This window comes from Salvelinus alpinus, chromosome 32 (assembly GCF_045679555.1).
Source record: "Salvelinus alpinus chromosome 32, SLU_Salpinus.1, whole genome shotgun sequence".
In the NCBI taxonomy this organism is placed as follows: Eukaryota; Metazoa; Chordata; class Actinopteri; order Salmoniformes; family Salmonidae; genus Salvelinus; species Salvelinus alpinus.
In genome coordinates, this window is record NC_092117.1 from 11,094,061 (window position 1) to 11,120,556 (window position 26,496).

A 26,496-nucleotide genomic window follows, 5' to 3' on the forward strand; every position below is an offset into this window, starting at 1 on the left:
TTAGAAGGAGAGGTTGTCGTCGTTTACCTGTCTGCAAGGTAAACTTCCAAATAAAGGCTTCTCCTCGTCCACCAACAGTCGCTCTGCAAAATGAAAGAAGAAACATTGAACATCACAATGAGAGAAACAAATGTTGTGTTTGGACATCTGTGGACCATTCTCAGCAACATATTAATTGAACTGATTTGGCAGGCGAAAACCTGAGAAAAATCCATCCAGGAAGTAGGATTTTTTTTATTTTTGTAGTTTTCTATTGAATGCCTTTACAGTATCCATCGACTTAGGACTAATATTGCACTTCCTATGCCTTCCACTAGATGTCAACAGTCTTTAGAAATTGTTTCAGGCTTGTATTCTGACAAATGAGGGAGTAAGACCAGTCTGAATGACTGGACCCTACAGTGTCACAGCTTTTTCAAGAGCGCGACCGAGAGCTCGCCTTTCTTGTTTACCTTTTATGTTGACGACGTTATTGTCCGGTTGAAATATTATCGATTATTTAGGCTAAAAACAACCTTAGGTATGATTATAAACATCGTTTGACATGTTTCTACGAACTTCACGGATACTATTTGGATTTTTCGTCTGCTTGTTGTGACTGCGTTTGAGCCTGTGGATTACTGAAGAAAACGCGAACAGAACGGAGGTTTTTGGATATAAAGAGAGACTTTATCAAGCAAAACGAACATTTATTGAGTAAATGAATGTCTTCTGAGCGCAACCATATGAAGATCATCAGAGGTAAGTGATTCTCCATTTCTGACTTGTGTAACTCTTCTACTTGGCTGGTTACTGTTTGTAATGATTTGTCTGCTGGGCGCTGTTCTCAGATAATCGCATGGTATGCTTTCGCCGTAAAGCCTTTTTGAAATCTGACACCGTGGTTGGATTAACAAGAAGTTCATCTTTAAACCTATGTATAACACTTGTATGTTTTATGACTTTTTATAATGAGTATTTCTGTTTTTGAATTTGGCGCTCTGCAATTTCACTGGATGTTGGCCAGGTGGGACGCTAGCGTACCTTAGTAAGGTCAAACTATGTTGGTTCTCTAATTCTTGTCAATCATCTTTTTTTTCTGTCTGTGTGTGTATTACCGATAGACTGGATGGTGTAGGCACAGCTGCCCCAGCACATGATGGGCACGCGGGGGTCCTGCTCGTTGGGGTGCACCTTAAGGCCAACTTTGTAGGTCGCCGTCCCAAACGTCGTCAGCATCTCCTTTATGGTGCTGGAGTAAGGACTCCTGAAGAGACGGGTACGTGAACAACATCAAAATCAGAGGAAGCCAATCGAACTAACCCAAAGATGTCTTGGTTTACTCTTTAAGACATTGTCAACTGCCCGGAGCCCAAAAAGTATCTTTCTCTCATAAAATGGGTTACAGTGTCAGTCATGAGCAGTCACTTACATGGGCGTGTAGTCTATCCTAAAACTCTCAGGGGCAGGGCACCCCTCTTCTACCATCTCTTCAACAGCGTCAACACCTACACACACACAGGTTAGTGACATAACGTGAACGCATAGACACATTCTGTCGTATATCACCTCAGAAACACTTTCATCTCAATGCTGATATACAGTGACCTCTAATGTGTTACGTTGAACGTATGAATGTGTGGTGCGATGATGAGAATGATCTGCGCGGGAAGGAACTCACCGACGGGCTGGAGTTTCCTGTGGGCAGAGTGCATGGCCTTGATCTGCTGACCACTGATCTTTAGCCACTGACCCAGACCAGGCTGCTCACAACTGGAGAGAGGAAAGAGAAGGCGACTGGTCAGTGGACTGACCTACTCATTGTCACACTTCTGGAGAAGCATACAAATATGGGCTGGCCATTGCTTCTTCATTTGGCATGCTAATAACAAGGCTGTTGGTATACACCGAGTTTACAAAACGCTAGGAACACCTTATTATTGCATTGCACCCCCTTTGGTCGTGGGCATAGACTCTACAAGGTGTCGAAAGCGTTCCACAGGGATGCTGGCCCATGTGGACTCCAATGCTTCCCACAGCTGTCAAGTTGGCCAGATGTCCTTTGGGTGGTGGACCTTCCTTGATACATACGGTAAACTGTTGAGCATGAAAACCCCAGCAGCGGTGCAGTTCTTGACACAAACTAGTGTGCCTGGCACCTACTACCATACCCCGTTCAAAGGCACTTCAATCTTTTGTCTTGCCCATTCACCCTCTGAATGGCACACATAACCAAGCCATGTCTCAATTGTCTCAAGGCTTAAAAATCCTTCTTTAACCTGTCTCTTTTTCATCTACACTGATTGAAGTGGATTTAACAAGTTAAATTAATAAGGGATCATAGCTTTTACCTGGATTCACCTGGTCAGTATACGTCATGGAAAGAGCAGGTGTTCCTAATGTTTTGTACATGCATCAGAACCATTCTTTGAATAATAATTTATTTAACCAGGTAAGTCATTCAGAACATATTTTATTTAACAATAATGACCTGAATTGTATAAAAAGAACGAACACATACATTTGCTAGCATGGTCTTTTCTCTTGAAACCTTTTCTCAGCGTTCTCTATGTGAAAGTGTAAACGATCTGAATGACCTCTGTGTAGTTGTGGAGGTGACGACTGAGCGTTAGTGCCGAGTGAGCCTTGACCTCACGTGAGAGGAGTGGTACTGTTGACATCAGAACTCTTGAAAGGAATTACACTGGTTTAATTGGGGGGATGGACTGGTTGGAGGTGAATGAGAGGCGAGGGACCAGAGTGGGTTCATCTTGTGACAACCGCTAATCAGTGTGTGGTCACTGTGACCCTGTACCAGTCAAGTGTGGTTTCCTGCATCCCAGTAGTCTTAAGCGGATTCCTCTCGTCCCCTTCATCTGCACCGATCTGAAGGAACTGGACGGGTGAAAGCAAATTCCCATTGAGAATTCACTATCTGCATTCACTTATCCATCATTTTCAGATGAGCACAGGTAACGGAAAGCAAACCAAATTAGACTATGAGAGATGCACACCAAATTAACGCGCGCGTGTCCTCTGTAGCGGAGTTGGCGCTTGCAACGCTAGGATAGAGGGTTCACCCGTAAGTTAAATGTATGCAGCATGACCAAGTCGCTTTGGGTAAAAGCGACTGCTAAAAGGCATATATTATTATGATATAGTGTGATTGGGTACCTGTTGGAGCCCTTGGTGCCGGGGAGCAGTGGAATGACAGTGTTACTGAGGCACTCGCACAGCGGACACAGGAACTCCCCGTTCCCCACATCGTAGCTGGTGTGGACGCGCAGTCGCTGTTGACGCCGCTGCTCCTTGGCCTGCACCGCCTCAAAATACCTGCACACACACACACAGGAGACGACAACTATTGAGTTTTAAACCCAACCAACAGTCAACTCCACAGGCCCACTGAATCCTCAAGATCCAAACGTTCCATTTAACACAACCCCCTGTATGTGTCATACTGCCCTGCCCCAGCGCTGTAGGCCCAGGTTGTTGTAGAACCCTGAGTCTGGCTCACCTCTGCCAACAGTGAGAGTGCATGATGTGGCCACAGCTGCCTGTGTGTGTGCCAAACGACAGGTCAGGGTGCATGAAGAGAGGGTCGTAATGCTCTGGAAAACACAAGCAGGTAAGTCAAGCAATGCTAGTATATCATTCACAGACAAAACACAAAGACTATACATCCTTCAATCTGTGGTCTAGGGGATAGGATGAAGTTGCTTCTTGACACTGATCTAAGGTCAGTTTAACCCCCCCCAATAGTTAAGATTAGGACTTGAGGGAAGGTAAGCTGATCCTAGATCTGTACCTAAGGGCAAATTCTACCCATCTTTGTGCCCTCCAGTCTCTTTCTCTCACCGGGGTCGTGCGGCGGTCTCTTGCGGTTCTTGGACATGACGGTGGAGCGCTGGACGAAGGCAGCCAGCACCATGGCCTTGCTGTCAGCCCTGATCTCCTGCTCCTCCTGGCACAGGATACACGTAACAACCTGCCTCTTCTCCCTGGGACGTGACCGCCTGGGGCCCACACACGCCAGGGCTGCATCTGATGAAGTGGGGCTGCAGGAGAGAGAGGGGGGGGCAGGTGAGAGACAGCTTATAGAGCTTGATTGAGTGTAGAGTAGGGATTGGGTGGTGAAATACAAGTGTGTTTGTGTGTGTGTGTGTGTGTGTGTGTGTGTGTGTGTGTGTGTGTGTGTGTGTGTGTGTGTTGTCAGTACCTGTGCTCCAGTGAGGTAGAGGTGGAGGCATCCAGCTCCTCTAGACTCTGCTGGAAGAGCTCCTTGTTCTCGTTGATAAAGTGTCTCTGCATCTCTGACATCTGGGCCATGATCTTCTCCCTGCGCAGGCGAGCCATCTCCGCCTTCCTCTTCCTCTCCGCCTTGTCCTTGTCACACACCATCTGCAGGAAGGGAAGACACAGACGCCATATATTTGTCTATTAAATTCACGAGAAACCAAATAAAATGCCACCTAGGTGCATCTCCTCTTAGAAGTGCTCGACCCACCTCTTCCTGACCGTGACTCCCGCTGGCGATCACCGTATAGGTGGAGGCAGTCAGCTCCCGCATCGTCTTAATGCTGGCCACCATCTGCACAGTGACACAATACTATTACCTCATCAAAAAGTGAGACATCAATATAAACACGAGAACATATCTTCCTATTTTGTCTGACAGAAGTCATTTTGGATATGCATTTGTCTCGAGGGACCACTAGTTGCACGCTGTCCTATGCTGCCTCCTGGTGGCCATGGCATGTACAATATTGCAGTGTACCAACTGTACGGTGTCTTTCTATGAGAGTTGCATTGGTAGGGGAGGTTGTAATAATGTTGGACCCACCTTGAGGATCCAGCGGATCATGTCCTTGTGGACCTCCAGGTGAGGGGCGTTCTGTAGGTTCTCCAAGAGGGCCAGGACACTGGCTGTGTTACTGGGGGCTTCCCCTGGTCCTAGGACACACACAGCAGTTAAATACAGTAGATAAAAAGTAATGGAAATCAAACTAATGTTGCCCCCCAAAAAATGAATACCTGCACAGTGTCACGTCTATTATTATTTTGAGCAACATTACTAAGATTTCTATTTTTCAGCTCTCCTCTCTCAGTTTTACAGTTTCAGAGTGAGAGGGAGAGTTAGCAAAAAAGGTCCTGGATTTCAGGCTAACGATAACTCGGACTGGTACCCAGGCTAAGAGGGACTGACTCACGGGAGATTTTGAGGGTGAAGTTGAAAGAGACGTCGTGGTCTTCACTGCTGTTCTTCAACTGCTGCTGTTCCTCCAGCAGACCCGTGCCTATCAGGTGGAGCACCTGGAGAGAAACACACACACACGTTATGGACAGAGAGGCCTCTAATGTGCCTACAAATAAGCATAGTACGACACTGGAACACGCACACTTTCTCTAACACACACGAGCGCACGCACAGTGCGGTCCTGGTCTCCCTCACCCTCTGCAGCATGGACTCTGACCAGTGCCCTCCGCTGGGCTCCACGGCCCACTGCAGCACGGCTCCCAGCATCCCCAGCAGCACATCACACTGCAGAATGTTCACCAGGCTGGCAAACAGCGGGGAGAACGGGGGCAGCATCGGAGGAGGCAGGGCTACAACAAACGGATTACTTGATAGACAGCTGAAAGACCACAACCAATCACCACAATAGTTACATAATCAATTCAATTTAAAGATGTGCTTCATGTATATAAAGGCGAGGGTTTCTCTGAGACTCTTTACCCATGTCCTCTCCATTCTGTCGCTTCAGCTTTCTCTGGGCTTCCTCTGCCTTGGACTGGTCAGCTCGGGAGTAGTGGTGGAAGTAGAGGTTGAACTGCTTGGCACACTCTGGCCTGAGCTCATACAGCCCTCTGCCTGTCACGCCAGGCTTCCTGTGGGCAAAAAGGACACGAGTGACCAACATCTCACACAACTAGACCCAATGGGCGCATCATACATATCTAATTGTCTTTATTCAGCCAAGTCATCAGGAACAAACTCTTTCACATTAACAAGCTGGGTGGTCAGTTTAAACATCATGTAACAAACTAGAGAAAGCGACTTACTTAAACGAAGCAACACAGTCGATCACCCTCTCCATACCAGTCTCCTTGTTCTCCTAAGGAAGGGAGAACAGTTCAACCTCTCTCCAAACACACCAAGACCGTCGTGAAGAGGGCACGACAAAACCTTTCCCCCTCGAGACTGAAAAGATTTGGCATGGGTCCCCAGATCCTCAAAAAGTTCTACAGCTGCACCATCGAGAGCATCCTGACCGGTTGCATCACCGCCTGGTATGGAAACTGCTCGGCATCTGAACGTAAGGCGCTAGAGGCTAGTACGTACGGCCCAGTGCATCACTGGGGCCAAGCTTCCTGCCATCCAGGACCTATATAATAATAGGCGGTGTCAGAGGAAAGCCCATAAAATTGTCAGAGACTCCAGTCACCCAAGTTAGACTGTTTTCTCTGCTACCGCACGGCAAGCGGTATCGGAGCGCCAAGTCTGTGACCAAAAGGCTCCTTAACAGCTTCTACCCCCAAGCCATAAGACTGCTGAACATTTAATAAAATGGCCACCGGACTATTACATTGACCCCCCCTCCATTTGTTTTGTACACTGCTGCTACTCGCTGTTTATTATCTATACATAGAATCACTTCACCCTTACCTACAAGTACAAATTATAACTTTTATTTTTTTTAAACTTTAGTTTATTTGGTAAATATTTTTTTAACTCTTCTTGAACTGCACTGTTGGTTAAGGGCTTTGTAAGTAAGCATTTCACAGTAAAGTCTACACTTATACATCAAGCTGACTCACGCTACAGAAACAGGATAGGCTGACCTGCGTCCCAGCTAAGCCAAAGTTTGTGCAATCTCTTGTGGACAGACTGTAAACATATGACCAAATTACGCACAATTTTAGTTAGACTAGCGTTTGCAACTCTTCTGCACTGCCTAGGTTCACCACTAGGTGTCAGGGTAGTCAAAGAGATACACTATTATTCCACACAGTTAAAAAGTCTCATCCAAAGCTTCAGATGGTGTGTAGATCATGGGAAATGGGAGCGATCAAAGCAGATGCCACGACAGCTTATGTCACTAGTTAAATATCGTTGGCTATGACTCGTTACGAGATATTCTAAGTGAAAACTGCAGTCGGGCAGTTAGCCCGAACTTATGTGTGGTGAAAAAAGGAGTGAGGGAGAGCGAGAGAAGGTGAAAAAGAGAGTGAGAGAAATATAGTAAGAGAGAGCAAGAAGGAAAGGAGAGAAACAGATAGACAAAATAACACAGGGGTTAAAGCAACAAACAAAAAAATCCCATGACTGAAACTTAAGTCGATCTCAGATTGTCTAGAAAATGTTTGGCCGCACTTATCTTTTTTAAGACCAATCGGTTTGTCAGAATCATTTGCGGCCCAGAAAAAAAGGTCCGTTTCTACATACTTTCTATTGTTTTAGACATTCGAGTGTGGCCTGGAGTGTTTTTTTACCCCAAAATAATAACCCCCCCCCAAAATACAAACCTACTCAAATCTCATATGTCGCAGTGATGGAGAACTTGAACCCTTGCTAACAGATAGACTAAGATAGAGAAAAAGATAGCAAGAGAGAGGGAGACGTAAAGACGGAAGAAAAACGGGGCAGAAAGCGGCGCAAAGCCTTACGTTCTCAGGCAGGGCCTTGACCAGCTCGCTGTGGGCCATGGGTCTGATACACAGCTGGTGAATGATCTCCCTCTTGATCTCGTCACAGCCTTCCACCTGGCCGACGCCAGCCTCAAAACGCTCACCTGAGACAACAAACGCACAAACCCATCAGGTACTCCACCGCCGTCGTTAACATAAGGAAAGTCAAACAGAGGCTCCGAGTACACAAACACATGATGAAACACACACCACCCAACCCCACCCCAGGCAACAAGTCCTAGTGAGCGGTAGGATAGTGGGGCACTCACCCACAACCATCATGATGAGATGCAGCATCTCCTCTATTAGAGTGTTGTTCTGCTGGACCACGTCCTAACAGAGACGCAGGGAGTCAGGTCGGTCAGAGATGGACACACACACCACCGCCACACACCTAAACTGAGTGCAAACGGAGTAAAAAAAGCCAAAAGGACGTTGTCATTGTGAGTGAGAGAGCAGACCTTGTTGGTGTTCTCCCTGTTGTATCTCTTCCTGCAGTCGGCGGAGCTGAAGATGTGGTAGAGCTCGAAGCGGCTCAGGACTATCATCAGGAAGTGGTTGGGATCCATCATGGAAGCTCCGGCCTGGAGTGAACACAAACATAGACGTACACACACACACTTGTTCAAGCCTGTAACACGTTGTTGACCGTTAAGCGTCATTAGGTTGTTAGTGAAAACAAACCGACCTGTAGCATGATGAGGTCCTTGTCAAACATCTCCACTCTGCACTTGACATTGTGGTAGTAGTAGATCTGCAACCAGAGTACACTATGAGCTCTCTTCATTATAAACACCACGAGAACAGCAACACGCACCGTGTGTTACAGTTCTGGTATACACCGTAGGGGAAGAAAGGCAATACGGTGGCGGACGGGGCGATTTTACCTGATTCACCAATGAGAAGCCATTTCTCCTCCACATCCCAGCGTGCACTTGGGCACAGAGGACCAGGCAGCGAAGGGGGTGTTCTATCAGCATGGGGGGGCTCAGCTCACTCTGTGGACCATACAAGAGACTCATTAGAAGACACACACATTTTGTAAAAGGCAAGCTGAACCTGTTCCAACCGTACACAGAGACACTCCTCCTGCATGCTTACCAGTGGAAGCTGCTCAGGGAATCTGTAGGCCACCTCCATCTTACTGAGGAGAACGTGGAGACCTAAACAGAAAACCAGCAGTGACCATGTTAGCAATGTGCTGACTCTTCTTCATCAATATCAAAGCCAAAGCATTAGTGGTCTGTGATTCAGCTGTGTGTGTGTGTGTGTGTGTGTGTGTCCTACCTGCAAGTAAGCGGGAAACAGGCAGGTGGATGCTGACTTTCTCCTGAGACACGCAGTAACGGATGGTGTCCACAGAATGTCCACACATGCTCAGTGTGATTGGCTGCTCTCCATCGGTGAAGCCGCTGTGGCAGTGTGTAAGGGCTGTTAGGCACTTCTTATAGGCTTCAATCAGCACACGTTCCTGTACACACACACACAAACACACAGGGGATGAAACAATAGGAACACTGGTGAGAGAAGGCGGCTGGCTGCGTGTTTGTGAGCGAACGTTTGAGAATGTGAGTTTGTGAGAGAAAGCGAGCGTGTGTACATTCATGTGTATATGAGTGCACACACACACGTGCATGTATACGTCCAGTCACTCACATCTGTGGCGCACCACTCCTGCATCATGGAGATGATATGTGTGAGCTTCATCTGCAGGGTGAAGGCTGCCTCCCACTCAGGCTCCATCTCTATGTGCTGGCCCACCTGCCTCACCACAGGGTCCATGCCCTGAGGTGGGAAAGACAGAAAGCACAGATGCTGCTCAACACTACCCCAAATGAACTAGAAACATGGGATGGATCTAATTACTCTAATCTCCTCCATCTGCTCTGGTGTGAAAGAACTGGGCGGGTGAAAGTACGTTTTCCTGCAGGCTAGCTAGGCTACCAACCATCTTATTTGTTCTGTTGCACAGTGCTGCGCAGTCTCAATCATGCCCAGAGGGGTTGTAAACTCCCTATGTCTCCTACCACCACTATAAGGCGACCTGTCCTTACCTGCATGCACTTGAACAGCTCCAGGAAGGTGTCGAGTCCCTCCAGGAACTTCTCCCTGAGTTGGTCACTCCACTCTGTGGGCCGACTGATGAGGACGTATCTGCGCACACACAGCAACATTGTTTACAACCCATTCCGAAACACACGCTCCACAGTGGTCAGTATGCTGGCTTTGATTAACACTCACACAACTAATCTACACACACTGTTATATTGCCCAGAGTGTGTGTGTGTGCGCCCGCACACATGCATCTTACTTGAGGTCTCCAATGAGGCTCTGTACGCGGCGGAACTTGAAGGCCTGCTGGGCGGTGTAGCGCTCAAACTGGAAGCGGCCCTGCAGGTCACGATGGCGCAGGTGGTCCACAAAAGTCCTGATGATTGTGGTCATCAGGTTCTCCTCTGTTATCAGCATGCGCGCCTGGGCCGGGGAAAGGAAGAGGTTCAGGGAGCCTCAAGTAGCAGGAGTCATTCTGGAGTCAAATCCCCACTACACACAATCTAAGCAAATCTATGTAAAAACATGACAATACACTACAGCCTTAAAGTAACTGTCCAGTGGAAATGGCACTTGTTAATAGTTCATATTCTGTTAACTCATACCCAAATAATGTTGCTGACTCATCCTATACTCACTCCTATGTGGCCAAGAGATACATTGTATCTCAAACAGACCATTTAAAAAAATACTTGCCATTTCCTCAGAGGAGCTAGCCAATCAGCAGTCTACTCGGGTGAATATTTTTAATGACCGGTATACACCCAGACCAAGCCAACACAGAAATGCTTATTTTTAACATACTTCGTTACCATTTTCTAGAAGGAAAACCATGTACACTCATTTGTATTAATTATAGGTGATTGAAATCTGGTAACACTGGACAGTTACTTTAAATTACACTACAGCATACAATTGGAATAGCATACGATTCTTTAACATTTTCATATCTATGACATGGTTATAGTTATTACGACATGAAATGGGATGCTGACTGTATAATGTCGTTAAGAAAAAATCATATATCTAACGTCAGTATAGCATGCCACACCCTTTTCAAGGAATCAATGTTGAGAATGGAGCTATTCGGAACGTAACTAAGATGGCACTCATGATTTAGATCAGTGGTTCCCAAACTGTGGGGTCGGCGGGGAACTCAGTCCGGTTTAGGGCTGTTACGATGATCGTATTACCACCACAGTGGTCTTGTAAAAGTCTTCTAAATTAGGGTTATTTTAGATGACACCTAGCTATATAGTTGCTAACTAAAGCTACTGTAACAGATGTAGTTTTGCTGTGTTTTTGGGAAAGAACATTGTTTGCATCAAATCCATCAGCTTGCTAGCTTTTTTTTAACGACCAGCACAGTTCAGAGCTTGAGGAAGGGCAGGTGCACGAGACAACTTTACCAGCATCATAGCATACGTATCGATTAATTGTTGTGACATGAAATACGAGTGATACTTTACGTAGTTACACTAATGAACGTGTTAAATTATGTCACGAGTCATGACCACAGTCAAATTCCATGTGGCCTTTTAGTCATGGTAAATAGAATAGGCTTCTCCAAGCTCTGATGCTACGCAACATTTCTATAGGCTATGCAATTGCATGAGAAAACAGTTGATGGCCTCTTAAAAAGAGGAGGATCCCATCAGCTTTCTAAAGACTAGGCCTACTATATTTATTTTTCAACTTCCCTAATATTAAAGCACACTACTTTGTTTACAAAAGGAGCATCACCTACCTGGCTGGCATGAAAATGAACCATGGGAATAGAGTCCTATTTAAGTGCTCCCCCCCCCCCCATTCCGAGACAGGTGCATGATCATGGTCCGTTCTAAATCAAAACTAATTTAACACATATATTATTTTGTATATGTAAAGACAACATTAAATTAAGAAAAGTTTGATTGGTGACAATATTAGCCTATCACTTATGAACAACATATTAACACTTGTGAATGATGCCCAGCTTGTGTGCAGTAAGGCAAGAAACAGAGCATGCCTTTGTCGACTTTTTCAAATCAGTTCCACACCTCATGTAGCCTAGCCCATAGGCCTATATGTTTTGATAAGTTTTGTAAAGTGGCCAAATAACTTCTTAAAATTAAGCACATTAATCTGCTTTACAACCGGTGTAGAGCCTAACTGGCATACATAGGCGGCACTTGAGTTTCAAGTTTGGGGAAGATAATTTTCACCATAGAAATGCACCTTTATAATAAAGCATTACATGCATAATCACATTTCCGGTCACTTTTGAGAACAGCGTTTTGCCGCTAATTGATTGTATTTTGGAACAGTCGCGCTTATAACCTACTACATATTAGTAGAAGGTGTGCGCATTGATGCTCTCATAACATGAAGAAATAGCCTAATAGTTTATCAAAATTTGTGTAGAATTGCAGGAAATAAGCTTTAAAAACTTCCAAAATTCTCTCCACCAACAGAGGTGTGAACAGTTTGTGTCATGAACAGTGCTTGTGCCCACAGAAATAGACGTGGCGTGTGTGAGCCGCGTGCAGAGGGGAAGGGATGTTCCACAATGCTGGAAGGGCCCCCCCTCCCCCAAGTGAAAAAGTTTGGGAACCCCTGACTTAAATAGCCATACTTTCTCTCTATGGACATGACATCATCCATACTAAGTCTAAGATCCCTGAGGTTTTCAGCATGCGTCCCATCTCGGATGGTACTATCTTATCTCACCCCGACCCTGCGGCCCGTACTCACCAGGGAGGGCACTGTGAACATTTGCACGGAGAGGTCAGTGACTGAGAACTCCCTGTCGTGGTCATCTTTCACATAGTCGCTCTGCAAGCGCTCATAATTCTAATGGTGTTGGCATGTGGAAGACAAGAGAAGAAGAGAAGGTGTGTGTGTGGTCAGGCGTGGGATTGGGGTTACTCACCATGGTGGGGACGGTGAAGAGCTGAACTGACAGAGAGGTCACTGACACTACACGCTCGTGATCATCCTCCATAAAATCTGTCTGGAGGCGCCGGTAATTCTAAACGACAAGGGGGACATTCACCTCCTGGTCAAAGGGCGTGGGCCCCTTTCCCTCTCCTCAACCCCCCCCCCAAAAAATTTTCTAAGCTCCCGGGAGAAGTAACCCCTAGACACAGATCTAGGATCAGCTTACTCCAAATCAAAAAACCTTAACCATTTGGGAGGAAAGCAAAACTGACCTCAGATCAGTGTCTAAGGGCAACTTCATCCTTCTCCCCGTTAAGCTTCTGAAGCCCTCCTGCCCTTGAACACCCAGGTCTCCGAAAGCATAGATATAGAATCCCAGAATAGCATCAGACCAATTGTGTCCAATCAAAGTTTGGGTTTAAATACTCCTCCACGTAAGATTTTGAGCAGCCCATCTTATCCAACATCCTGGCTTCGAGTCTAAGCTCATGCGACCTAGTGAGCGGATATATCTATGCTCTCAGGTTCAGCTCAGGAGACCTGTAGAGTCTTGGCTCCGAGTGTGTGTGTGTGTGAGAGCAGAGCAGACTTTGGGGTCAGACAGGGACCGGGAGTGTGTGGGCCTGAGTTACACGCCAAGCAGGCTGAGAGGAAAGCCACCCAGGAGGACTGGTTAAAGGATGTGATGTAGTTAGTGCCCCCATTGAGGCCTTGTGCCAACACATTCATACAATACAGTCTTCCGTCATATCAAACTTCAATTCAAGACAGTGTCCAATTTTCTGCAATAGCTCCACCATACATTTACATTTGAGACATTGAGCTAGCACTTACAGTTGAAGTCAGAAGTTTACATACACTTAGGATGGAGTCATTAAAACTTGTTTTTCAACCACTCCACAAATTTCTTGTTAAAAAAATATAGTTTTGGCAAGTCGGTTAGGACATCTACTTTGTGCATGACACAAGTCATTTTTCCAACAATTGGTTACAGACAGATTATTTCACTTAATCACAATCGCAGTGGGTCAGAAGTTTACATACACTAAGTTGACTGTGCCTTTAAACAGTTTGGAAAATTCCAGACAATGATGTCATGGCTTTAGAAGCTTCTGATAGGCTAATTGACATCATTTGAGTCAATTGGAGGTGTACCTGTGGATGTATTTCAAGGCCTACCTTCAAACTCAGTGCCTCTTTACTTGACATCATGGGAAAATCAAAAGAAAACAGCCAAGACCCCAGGAAAAAAAGTGCAGACCTCCACAAGTCTGGTTCATCCTTGAGCAATTTCCAAACGCCTGAAGGTACCACGTTCATCTGTACAAACAATGGGACCACGCAGCTGTCATACCGCTCAGGAAGGAGACATGTTCTGTCTCCTAGAGATGAACATACTTTGGTGCGAAAAGTGAGAATCAATCCCAGAACAACAGCAAAGAACCTTGTGAAGCTGCTGGAGGAAACAGGTACAAAAGTATCTATAGCCACAGTAAAACGAGTCCTATATCGACATAACCTGAAAGGCCACAGTTTGCAACTGCACATGGGGACAAAGATCTTACTTTTTGGAGAAATGTCCTCTGGTCTGATGAAACAAAAATGTAACTGTTTGGCCATAATGACCATCGTTATGTTTGGAGGAAAAAAGGGGGAGGCTTGCAAGCCGAAGAACACCATCCCAACCGTGAAGCACAGGGGTGGCAGCATGTTGTGGGGTTGCTTTGCTGCAGGAAGGACTTCACAAAATAGATGGCATCATGAGGGGGGGAAATGATGTGGATATATTGAAGCAACATCTCAAGACATGTCAGGAAGTTAAAGCTTGGTCACAAATGGGTCTTCCAAATGGACAATGACCCCAAGCATGCTTCCAAAGTTGTGGCAAAATGGCTTAAGGACAACAAAGTCAAGGTATTGGAGTGGCCATCACAAAGCCCTGACCTCAATCCTATAGAAAATGTGTGGGCAAAACTGAAAAAGTGTGTGTGAGCAAGGAGGCCCACAAACCTGACTCAGTTACACCAGCTCTGTCAGGAGGAATGGGCCAAAATTCACCCAACTTATTGTGGGAAGCTGGTGGAAGGCTACCTTAAACATTTGACCCAAGTAAAACATTTTAAAGGCAATGCTACCAGATACTAATTGAGTGTATGTAAACTTCTGACCCACTGGGAATGTGATGAAAGAAATAAAAGCTGAAAAAAATAATTCTCTCTACTATTATTCTAACATTTCACATTCTTAAACTAAAGTGGTGATCCTAACTGACCTAAAACAGGGAATTTTTACTAGGATTAAACGTCAGGAATTGTGAAATACTGAGTTTAAATGTATTTGGCTAAAGTGTATGTAAACTTCCAACTACAACTGTATGTACATCAGGATTAAGTCCTCGCCCCTGCTGATGTGATGTTGACACATTAGTTCCTCATTAAAAAGGGGGCCAGCTGGAGACGCAGGTTCACAATAGCGCCTCCAGTGCTTATAATGCAGAATGCACTGTGACTTTCCACATAGCTGTGTTACATTAGGTGGCCATACTGGTCCTTCAAATCAAGGGTCAAAAGAAGAGGCTTACTTTTGCAAACTGGATAGCAAATAGCTTCTTGTATTTGAGGTCCATGAGAAGGCTGCTCATAAAGAGCTGGTGGTAGACATTCCTGGCCCCTGGAGTGGAAAACAGGTATTACTTAGAACAACAGTACTCACGGAAAGGCTGTTCATGTTTTACGTGCATTGCAGGAGAAAGGGGGTGGGAGGGGGTCAGTCAATGCCATCCCAATTCAATCAAATCTCAAAGTAAATAGACATTTGCCATTTCTTTTCGATGAGGATTTTTCATTTATTGCGTTGAATTGAAATGTAATTGTCCCCAACCCTGGCAGGAGAACTAAAAGGACGCATTTCCTCCTCCTCACCTTTCCACATCTTGGAGTCACAGAGCATGAGTGTGTCCACCAGGGAGGAGTTCTCTCCCTCTGGCCCTCTCTCCAGGCCCACCTGACACAGGATCCTCCTCAGAGCATCTACACACACAGAGCATACACAAGTGCTGTCAATGGGCCTCGGGCAAACACACACAAGGATACAAAAACAAAGCAAACAAGGATGTGTGGCGGGTCTTTAGCAAAAGTAAAGACTGACGTGACCAAAACTTTTTCCTCCAATAAACCACTTATGAAGCGGATTTTTTTTATTTAAAGATTGCGGGTTAAATTCTTTATATTTCAAGAAGATACGGAGTGTACAATCCAACGGCAGTTAGACATACTTCACATGCAGCTTGGAAAGAGGAAGGAGACTCACCTGAGTACCCTATGACGTGGCCCAGCCAGTGGAGGGCTTTGAGAGCAAAGCACTGGTGAGCCACCACCGAGGAGTGCATTACCTGGACCCTCAAGGGCTTCGACTGACGACTCGTGTTCCTCTGCAGACGCACAGATTAATACACTCATGAAAAATGACATGGTTTAATTGGTGGCAGCGGTGGGATGTGAGCATCTGTCATCTCATGACAATTTCAATGGAGATACATCCAGCTGCCCAGACCATGCTACTCACCACAATGACTGACTTGGCCTGCTCACAGAACGCGAAATCGCCAAAGCGCACCGATTTCCTTCCCTGTATAGCAGAAGATACAAGAGAATGATTATACACATATGAAGTAGGGCTGGGAATTGCCAGGGACCTCACGATACGATATCACGATACTTGGGTGCCGATGCGATATGTACTGCGATTCTCACAATTCTATATGTATTGCGATTGGATACCACAATTTTATTGTAATGATGTTCCAAATATATTGCTCAATATTTTTTTCATTTTACTTAACTTATCTAGGATAGGGGGCAGCATTTTCACGTTTGGATGAAAAGCGTGCCCAGAGTAAACTGCCTCCTACTCAGTCCCAGATGCTAATATATGCATATTATTATTAGTATTGGATAGAAAACACTCTGACGTTTCTAAAACTGTTTGAATCATGTCTGTGACTATAACAGAACTAACGGAAAAAGAAACGGACTCTCTCGTGACAAAGCCGAGCAGGTCCTCTTTGTGAAGAAAAACCTCCCCCAAATGTTAAAATTGTAAATGGGCAGTCATATTTTAACCCAGTCATCTATAGTCACTGGGGAAAAAATGACTAAGCCCGATGGCTTTGTTGTTTTTCATTGCTGGTATAAGTCAAGATTTTCATTTAATTTAAAACAAAGCAGTTTTGTTTTTGTTTATTTATTTCCTAAATGAAAGATGAGATGTGTTGTAAATTTGCTCTCATTTTACTAGTCAAGTCCGCTGAGCACATTTCAAAAGCTGAAGTTGTGCCATTTATAGCAGTTCAGGACAGCCTAGAGACAGTCATATTTTCAAGCAGTTAAAGCTAAAATGATGAACTGCATTTTAGTTTCAACCAATATTTCTTTCAAAGCACTTTTAAGTTTCTCCATAGAGTCAAATTTAGATAGTGAGAAGAGCCACCATCAACTTAACCATCTTTGTAATGCGGGGCAGCTCAACTATTTGTGTCATGAATATCTGTTGTGCTAATAAAATACATTCATGGATGTCATTTTTCTCAATTACAAGTTATTAAACAATCTGTTCCTAACTGAACATATGACACCTTGTTTCAACTACTTAACTGTACTAGAATGCTTAAAAGGCCGCTAAAATGTAAAATATTGGTTATCGGTATCGGACAAAAATGTCGTATCGGTGCATCCCTACTACTTACAGTAGTAAAATAATGTTTAACTAATTAATACCTGGAGTCAAATATAGATACATTGCAACATGTAACTATAAATGTCCCCCCCCCCCATCACTAATATGAAGCCATTAGTCATTAACACACTCACATCTCTGTCTACTGTGGTGGCGAAGCTGACTGCTTCTTTCTGTGTGCAGTTGACAGCCTTCTGGAGGGTGTAGATGACTTGCTCGTAGGTGTGGACCTCATCATTGAAGAGCATGCAGTAATAGGTGTCACCTCGGTCTCTGACAAATCAAAAATACATGAATATCAACTGGCTAGAGATGAAAACCATTTTGTTGTCATGACGACCAGCAAGAACGTGACATGGGTGTGTACTTACGGAGGCTCTAGGCCCGGGGGCAGCTCGTCCTCCTTGTCCCAGGTGAGCATGTCCACGGCGTATTTCAGCACAATAGAGAAGACATTGTAGCAGCGGGCAATCATGTCTGTTGACAGGTGGGCAAGGGGATCCTGCAAATACACAATCAAATTATGTGTCAACCTCAAAGAATGATTAAAGTGGCAATTAGCAATCTGTAACAACTTGTAACAATGTGTAGTAACAGCAGTGAATGAACTGTGTACTTCTATTAGATGTGAATGAGACATGATATACAGTCGCAGTGGCTGAGAGCTGCTCACCTCCTGACAAGAGTCACTGATGTTGGGCTCATGTTTCTGACAGTAAGGGCCCTTCTTCCAAGCCTCTGTGTCTCCACAATCACAGAAACCCCCTCCCCCAGAGGTCGTCATCTGAAGGGGAGACGATATGTGAGGCAAGACAACACAAGTACATGTACACAGTCATACGCAGCAGACAGAGAAGCTTCTGGATGGTTTACATTTGGAAGACGACAACAATGACCATCTTCTACATCACCTGCATTGCCTTTAAATTGTTTCACTTGAGTCAAACGTTTTGGGTAGCCTTCCACACACTTCCCACAATAAGTTGGGTGAATTTTGGCTCATTCCTCCTAACAGAGTTGGTGTAACTGAGTCAGGTTTGTAGGGCTCCTTGCTCGCATACGCTTTTTCAGTTCTGCCCACACATTTTCTATGGGATTGAGGTCAGGGCTTTGTGATGGCCACTCCAATACCTTGACTTTGCTGTCCTTAAGCTATTTTGCCACAACTTTGGAAGTATGCCTGGGGTCATTGTCCATTTGGAAGACCGATTTGTGACCAAGCTTTAACTTCCTGACTGATGTCTTGAGATGTTGAGTCAATATATCCACAATTCCCACCCCTCATGATGCCATCTATTATGTGAAGTGCACCAGTCCCTCCTGCAGCAAAGCACCACCACATGGTGCCACCCCCGTGTTTCACAGTTGGGATGGTGTTCTTCGACTTGAAAGCCTACCCCTTTCTCCTCCAAACATAAATGGTCATTATGGCCAAACAGTTCTATTTTTGTTTCATCAGACCAAAGGACATTTCTCCAAAATGTACAATATTTGTCCCCACGTGCAGTTGCAAACCGTAGTCTGGACTTTTTTATGGCGGTTTTGGAGTAGCTTCCTTCCTGAGCAGCCTTTCAGGTTATCTCGATGTAGGACTCGTTTTACTGTGGATATAGATACTTTTGTACCCGTTTCCTTCAGCATCTTCACAAGGTCCTTTGCTGTTGTTCTGGGATTGATTTGCACTTTTCGCACCAAAGTACGTCCATCTCTAGGAGACAGAACGTGTCTCCTTCCTGAGCAGTATGATGGCTGCGCGGTCCCATGGTGTTTATACTTGCGTACGATTGTTTGCACAGATGAACGTGGTACCTTCAGGCGTTTGGAAATTGCTCCCGAGGATGAACCAGACTTGTGGAGGTCTGCAATTTTCTTTCTGAGGTCTTGGCTGATTTATTTGGATTTTCCCATGATGTCAAGCAAAGAGGCACTGAGTTTGAAATACATCTACAGGTACATCTCCAATTGACTCAAATTATGTCAATTAACCTATCAGAAGCTTCTAAAGCCATGACATCGTTTTCTGGAATTTTCCAAGCTGTTTAAAGGCACAGTCAACTTAGTGTATGTAAACTTCTGACCCACTGGAATTGTGATACAATGAAATAATCTGTCTGTAACCAATTGTTAGAAAAATTACTTGTGTCATGCACAAAGTAGATGTCCTAACCGACTTGCAAAAACTATAGTTCGTTAACAAGAAATTTGTGGAGTGGTTGAAAAACGAGTTTTAATGACTCCAACATAAGTGCATGTAAACTTCCGACTTCAACTGTACATACATCTTCCTGCCCTGAAGTAGTGTTTTAGAATGTTCTAGAACACAAACAAAGGGGAGTAAGACAAAACCAGAATGCATAAGTAAGCACTCAAGGTCATATTTTCCGCAGATCAATTCACCCTACCCCCCAATCCAAACCTTAAATGTTAGTAGGCCTAAAAAATACAGTATATACCTGACCCTGTATCAGTAGTTAGGGGCAACTTGTACCTACTCTTGGGTGAACAGAGCTTGAGACCTGAGGAGAGGTGCACCCATCCTGAGGCTCACATGGCAGGAGAGTGGCAAGCCAGGCCAGGCCCAAATGGGATTAGCCTGCCTGATCCTCAGCCTGGATTCAGAGCAGCAACTGGGTGACCCGTCTCATGGCAATCACCCACTCACACTTACCTACCCATTCAGCGACAGAGCCTCTACTGAAACCTAGGCAGTAGTGCTGGGCGATTTGTGCTTTTTGAGGTCGGTTCCGTTTTAGTTCGATTATTTTTTTTTAAATAATCACGTTTTTTGGTTATTACTATTTTTATCATGAAATAATTATATTACAATATTAGAGCTTTTAATGGATATTCCAAAGCCCAAAATAGTGAACATTCAATTGCCAAAACATTGAAAATATTCCATCATCTGTGTCAGGTCCACATTGGGTAGACATCAATAGAAGAAAATAGGAAATGACTAAGAAATATAATATTTCAGTTGTGTATATTACATAATGTACTGTCTTTAGTCATCCTATTTCGCTGGCCTGCCTAAGTATGCTGCAGAGCTGTCTGCCAAAATACATTTGACTAGTTCTTCAAAGTAAATAAGGCATTCTTTCACAAACCGTCTCTGTCCCTCTCGTCGTTGTGTACATTTCTCTCTCATGCGGTCTGTGTGCATATAACCTAACGGGCGTAAAAGTGTATCCTTCCAAAGATTTGTATATAATGATGAGATACTCATGTCTCTGCCCTAACAATGGAAGTCGTTGTCCCAAAGGCAGGCGACAAGCTTAGGTCCAAAATAAGCCCATAGAAATGTATTGGGCTTATTTTGGACAGATTTTGGCTAGAGTGAAACCTCTCGCTTCACCTCTTCCTCTCTGATCTGTCTCTGTCCAAGCTGGGAAAAACAGGCGCAATGGATTATGGTCATTGTAGTTAATTACCATGGGTATGCGCTGAACTAGGTTGAATATTTGCTTAATGAAAACTACAACTCCCTTCAGCCCAGCGTCACACATAGTTCTTGACTTCTCTGTAGAGAAACAGCGCGTTGGGCTCACAAATAAAAATAAAATAAATAAATGGAATTCAAGTTATTGAACCAACGTGGGTCAATTAGTTATTTCATAAACAAAATGACAGTTAATGGCTCAGCACTACTAGCCATTGTTTGGGCTGTTGGCCTGCTTATACTGAACCCTTGAGTGTATGAGAGGTTGTGTGGTCCTTCTTACCCTGTAGCGATGTTCTTTATGCACACTGCCCAGGAAACACTGCATACAAAGCACACAGGTGGGGTCTGCAGCACATTCCCTGCAGGAGAGAGAGCTAGACTGTGAGAGAAGCAGGAGGGACAGCAACAGTACCTAACATTGTCTTCCAAGGTTCCACCAGGTCATGTCTTGATCCCATGCTACCCTCTTACTCAATGCCAATACAAAGGAGGAGTTGTTCAGGAAAAATAAAAACAATACTCATGGAATGGATGTTCAATTAGGCTATACAGCACAATAAGCATAGGAGTGCATTGCAATGGCTTTCCATTGAACACACACTTGGGTGTGTATGGAATTAGCTAGTATGGTCAAGCTGATCCTGTAAACGGAAGTGACCTCGACCTTATCGAGACAGCACCGCTTACCAGGAAGCTTACGGTTTGACCTGAGACTTAACACAGTACCAACCTGACCCAATTCACAGGAAAGGACAGCTAGCATACGTATGCGTGTCTGTCTTTCTGTCTGCCTGTCTAACGAGACCTCAACTACCCCCACCTGCATGAGTAGGTGGGCTCTCCCACTCTGAAGACGTGTCCACAGAGCTGTGATGGCTGGTTGTTCTGCTCCAGCTTGGCAAGGCCCGTGGAGGGGTCCTCCCCACACAGGTACCACTCTAGAGGGGCCTGCAGCAGCAGCTGGGCCAGCAGGTCCTCACTCTGGGGGTTCAGGTTGGGCCCCAGGCAGTAGATCTTGGGTACATAGCGGGCCAGGTGCTGGTACACCTCCTTGTACAGGTCGGTCACTTGGAGCCATTTCTGTGTAGAGGGGAGGTAACAGTGAGACATGAACATTACAACAAACCTGTTGTTAGCTTTTCAGACTGGAGGGCATTGAACACAGTCCAGGTCCAACTTGTATGAATTTGACTTAGTTATATGGGGTGGTCTTAATTGTATGATGAGCAGAGCTGAATCTTGAACGATGAACATACATATGTTAGCCTATAGGCAGGGCTCTGTACTGCGACCATTTAGTCGCATTTTGCCACCCTTTGACTTGGCTGTGATTTTTTTTTATTTTAAATCATACTGGTTGCATCGGCGTGAGCTGCACATTCTATATGGTCACCTCACTCCAAACATCCTATTTTTTATTAGGAGGTTAAAAACATGGTCAGTAAGTGCATTAGCCTCATGTTTCCTGTAATGAAAGTATCTGGCATGCCCCTTTGCCTGTTTTGCTGGGGCCTGCTGCTTTGATAAGCGACCCGCTCACTCCCGCTCTATATTAGAGCCCAACCTATATGTTTTTGGGGGTCTCATACCAATTCTAATTTTTGGGGAAGACAAAACTTGCCGATGTATCTGCCGATATACTGTTTTACACCGGGGGGGTTACTTTTTTCCATCCTGAATTCTCAAATTGCCACCCAAAAGAGCAATTGTTGAAGAAAAATCTTTCAAATGTTGATTTCTTACATTGTTAAATTAATGACATCATGAGAATGACCACAAGTGTTCAGATTAGTATGAGATTCCATTTTTTCATCCTATTTATTGAATATCGGTTATCAGTGGAAAAATCGTCTGATACTGATATAGAGGTAAAAGGCCAATATAGTCTGTTAACATTGGTCGGGCTCTATAAAATATAACAGCCTAATTGTCAACCCAAACTTTCTGACAATCACTGGATCACTTGCATGAAATAGTAGCTATTTTTACCTATACACGGGAGGAACGAGAAAGACCAGACTACTGGAATTCTTTGCATTTAGGTCATTATCAATATCTCTAAAAACAATATATATATAATCACCTGCCCAATGGGGCAACCTCGGAGCAGGCTCAACTTCCATGACTGCTCAGTTCACTTGCACCAGGCAATAGGGAAACCCTTAAAGTCAATCCTAGCAAATATAATTAATCAAATGACAGTGATAAACTAGCACAGTCACATCTAGTACATGGCATGTTGCGTCATATGTGGAGAGTGAGCTCATAGCCTGCAGGGGGGCAGATGTCACATGTAGACAACATGTAGTCTTAGGCCGAGTGTAATGGGGAAATGAAAGACCACTGAAGTTGATATTTCGTTTAGTGTGAGCAACACAATGTTTAGCATATTTAGAATTAGACTCCATGTTTAATGTTATGGATTGTTCTCACATCTGTTGGTAGTGATTGACACCAGAGCTACTGAAGGCCCAAGTACAAGGACACTATTGACAATTTGATACATTTGCAATACATTCTGGCTAGCTAGGGAAGTATTCGCAATCAACAAGTGCTGTATCACACTGGATGAGCCATGGGTAATGGAAAACATCTGTTTTACCGTTATTAACAATATGTGACTAGTAGGTAGAATTAATAACTAGCTAGGTTTGTGCAAATAGCTAAATTCAAGCTTTTCTGTAACCTGGCATCATTACCCCTCTATCAGACGGACAGCGTCATTGTACAACAGAAGTACATTAAATTTCCAATGTAATGCTGTGATTGCAGAGGGAGTTGCAGTGCGTTCTTTGTTTTGTGTGGTACATTCATTGGATTTATCCAATGTATGCATCAAATTGACTTGACAGAAATAGTAGCAAAAGTTGAATGTTGAACTTTTGTTGCACATATCCAGCAACAATTTTGGATTACAACATGAAAAATGTTTGCCTGCAGAATGTATTATGCAGAATTGAAGCAATGACGCTGTTGGTCTGATCAGGGAGCTACGATGCTAGCTGGTTAACGCCTCGATCACACCGACAGAGTTTACGTTTTGGGACACCAGAAGTACATTAATTTCCAATGGAACGATACCGTTTGTCTTGCAACATTGGCAGTTTTAGTGCGTTCTGTGTGGTGCATACGTTGGATTTATCGAACGTATGCGAAGACGGTTTGACAGAAATGGTAACAGAAGATAAATGTTGGTACTTTTGTTGCACACATATCCAGTGGTTGCTGTGTCCTATTTTGCGCTAACACTGTCGGTGTGACCCAGGCATGACGGCCGAGCTCTCCCCAACTACACCCCACTCTCCCCAACTGGTTGTGTTAACATTAACAGGGTGGATTTCACGGAGCGAATAAGGTCAATTGCCAACAACAGATATTGCGGGTTTGTTGGTACGCAAGTTGTACAGGATAGCTAACTACTGCTGCTAGTTATGGAACAACAACTGCTTGACGTTCAGACAGTGCGGCGAACAAATTATGTTGGCCGGCAATACCAAAAATACTGTCTGCCAAGTGACCCTAGCCTATAACGTTAGCTAGTATTGTTTAAAATAATCCTGGACACATTCCTACCAATATAAAATAGCTGGTATAGTATCGATTCAAATCATTATATTACAGTTATCTAATGCCATAGGTTAGCTAATGCCATTTTCTAGAACGCTAGTTAGCATTAGCCATGTTCCCGTACTGTAGCCTAGGCCATCATCATCGCATTGAAGAAAAACAAGTCGAGATGGAAAAATATAGAAATGAATATAGTCGATGAAATTGGTGCGCTCTGCACCCTTTGATAAGAAACATCACATCAAATATATACACATATGGAAATTGTCACATACCGAAGCTGTGTCCTTGGCAGAGAAATTCAGGAATTCAGTACACAGAGCAGACGGTACTTCACGATCAGATTCTGCCGCCGCCATCTTCGCTAACTAGTCCGTCCAGTGTGGAAGGAAACGGATATCAACCGTTCATAGTGCGGACGAGAGAGTAGGGAAACTTTTAAGCTGACTAATGGAAAATGAGAGGCTGAAGGATCAACGATGACACAACATGGTCAGGGAACAGCCCAAACTAGGGGACTTTTTTCTAAGGTGCACTGGGGACATGAGACACACTGTAGTCGCCTACTTACTAGTAGTTGTAATATCAGAATCAAAATATTCATAATTAATATTCTGATGGTGATGGTAGTGACATACTCCATAAAGTCATGACAAAATATGTGCAATACCTTTATTTACACTGTACAATAATGTTGAGCATGTATCTAATGCCAGACAGACTGCCAGACATTAGCAGAACATTGTTAATTCTCGTTTAAAAGGCAGCATCATAATCTGACCAGATCAGTAAATTACAACTAAATGGTTGGTTCTTGATTCACCCAAACATTTAGGCCTACAAAGCTCTGGGATAACTGAGTCAAATAAATAGGCTAGATTGATAAAGAGGTCACTGGAAATAAACAATAGAAACGGTGGGGATCTTTGCCCCCAGCAAAATTAGCCTACATTTAGGGCAGTGGCGACCTATCATTCTGGGCAGTTGGGGCAGATATCTATCTATATATACACACACACACACACACACACACACACACACACACACACACACACACACACACACACACACACACACACACACAGTACCAGTCAAAAGTTTGGACACACCTAGTCATTCCAGGGTTTTTCTTTATTTTTTACTATTTCCTACATTGTAGAATAATAGTGAAGACATCAAAACTATGAAATAACACATATGGAATCATGTAGTAACCAAAAAAAAGTGTTAAACAAATCTACATATATTTTAAATTTGAGATTCTTCAAAGTAGCTACCCATTGCCTTGATGACAGCTTTGCAAACTCTTGGCATTCTCTCAACCAGCTTCATGAGGTAGTCACCTGGAATGCATTTCAAATAACAGGTGTGCCTTGGTCAAATATAATTTGTAGAATTTCTTTACTTAATGCGTTTGTTGTGACAAGGTGGGGGTGGTATACAGAAGATAGCCCTATTTGGTAAAAGACCAAGTCCATATTAGGGCAAGAACAGCTAAAATAAGCAAAGAGTAATGACAGTCCATCATTACTTTAAGACATGAAGGTCAGTAAATCCAGAACATTTTAAAGACTTTGAAAGTTTCTTCAGGTGCAGTCGCGAAAACCATCAAGCGCTATGATGAAACTGGCTCCCATGAGGACCGCCACAGGAAAGAAACACCCAGAGTTACCTCTGCTGCAGAGGATAAGTTCATTAGAGTTACGAGCCTCAGAAATTGCAGCCCAAATAAATGCTTCACAGAGTTCAAGTAACAGACACATCTCAACATCTACTGTTCAGATGAGACTGCGTGAATCAGGCCTTCATGGTTGAATTGCTGCAAAGAAACCACTACTAAAGGACACCAAAAAGAAGAAGGGACTTTCTTGGGCCAAGAAACACGAGCAATTAGACCGGTGGACATCTGTCCTTTGGTCTGACGAGTACAAATTAGATTTTTGGTTCCAACCACTGTGTCTTTGTGAGACGCAGAGTAGGTGAACTGATGATCTCCGCATGTGTGGTTCTCACCGTGAAGCATGGAGGAGGAGGTGTGATGGTGTGGGGGTGCTGGAGCTGTGTTGGGTCATTGTCCTGTTGAAAAACAAATGATAGTCCCACTAAGCACAAAC

At 44.2% G+C, this 26,496-nt stretch overlaps 1 protein-coding gene across 2 annotated transcripts in view; it reads right to left on the reverse strand.

Annotated features, from left to right (window-relative positions):
- Positions 1 to 24,813, reverse strand: part of ubr2 (ubiquitin protein ligase E3 component n-recognin 2) — a 35,718-nt gene extending 10,905 nt beyond the window's left edge. Inside the window, exons 1-35 of one of the 2 annotated variants that reach the window (XM_071380539.1) lie at positions 24,658 to 24,813; positions 21,636 to 21,895; positions 21,096 to 21,174; positions 18,047 to 18,157; positions 17,745 to 17,875; positions 17,508 to 17,646; positions 16,204 to 16,266; positions 15,949 to 16,069; positions 15,561 to 15,668; positions 15,221 to 15,309; positions 12,454 to 12,552; positions 9,980 to 10,143; positions 9,723 to 9,822; positions 9,325 to 9,453; positions 8,956 to 9,139; positions 8,770 to 8,831; positions 8,556 to 8,666; positions 8,357 to 8,422; positions 8,130 to 8,252; positions 7,938 to 8,001; positions 7,648 to 7,772; positions 6,043 to 6,095; positions 5,717 to 5,868; positions 5,432 to 5,586; positions 5,190 to 5,292; positions 4,823 to 4,932; positions 4,487 to 4,570; positions 4,199 to 4,380; positions 3,838 to 4,037; positions 3,497 to 3,590; positions 3,154 to 3,312; positions 1,661 to 1,752; positions 1,412 to 1,487; positions 1,098 to 1,246; positions 28 to 83 (exon numbers count right to left, since the gene is read on the reverse strand). In XM_071380539.1, the coding sequence (XP_071236640.1) occupies positions 28 to 83; positions 1,098 to 1,246; positions 1,412 to 1,487; positions 1,661 to 1,752; positions 3,154 to 3,312; positions 3,497 to 3,590; positions 3,838 to 4,037; positions 4,199 to 4,380; positions 4,487 to 4,570; positions 4,823 to 4,932; positions 5,190 to 5,292; positions 5,432 to 5,586; positions 5,717 to 5,868; positions 6,043 to 6,095; positions 7,648 to 7,772; positions 7,938 to 8,001; positions 8,130 to 8,252; positions 8,357 to 8,422; positions 8,556 to 8,666; positions 8,770 to 8,831; positions 8,956 to 9,139; positions 9,325 to 9,453; positions 9,723 to 9,822; positions 9,980 to 10,143; positions 12,454 to 12,552; positions 15,221 to 15,309; positions 15,561 to 15,668; positions 15,949 to 16,069; positions 16,204 to 16,266; positions 17,508 to 17,646; positions 17,745 to 17,875; positions 18,047 to 18,157; positions 21,096 to 21,174; positions 21,636 to 21,895; positions 24,658 to 24,741 (4,077 nt within the window). In that variant the 5' untranslated portion in view covers positions 24,742 to 24,813. Of the gene's footprint in view, positions 1 to 27; positions 84 to 1,097; positions 1,247 to 1,411; positions 1,488 to 1,660; positions 1,753 to 3,153; positions 3,313 to 3,496; positions 3,591 to 3,837; positions 4,038 to 4,198; positions 4,381 to 4,486; positions 4,571 to 4,822; positions 4,933 to 5,189; positions 5,293 to 5,431; positions 5,587 to 5,716; positions 5,869 to 6,042; positions 6,096 to 7,647; positions 7,773 to 7,937; positions 8,002 to 8,129; positions 8,253 to 8,356; positions 8,423 to 8,555; positions 8,667 to 8,769; positions 8,832 to 8,955; positions 9,140 to 9,324; positions 9,454 to 9,722; positions 9,823 to 9,979; positions 10,144 to 12,453; positions 12,553 to 12,631; positions 12,731 to 15,220; positions 15,310 to 15,560; positions 15,669 to 15,948; positions 16,070 to 16,203; positions 16,267 to 17,507; positions 17,647 to 17,744; positions 17,876 to 18,046; positions 18,158 to 21,095; positions 21,175 to 21,635; positions 21,896 to 24,657 lie in introns of both variants that reach the window. The other variant, XM_071380538.1, reaches the window with a different exon arrangement.
- Between the last annotated feature and the right edge of the window lie 1,683 nt (positions 24,814 to 26,496).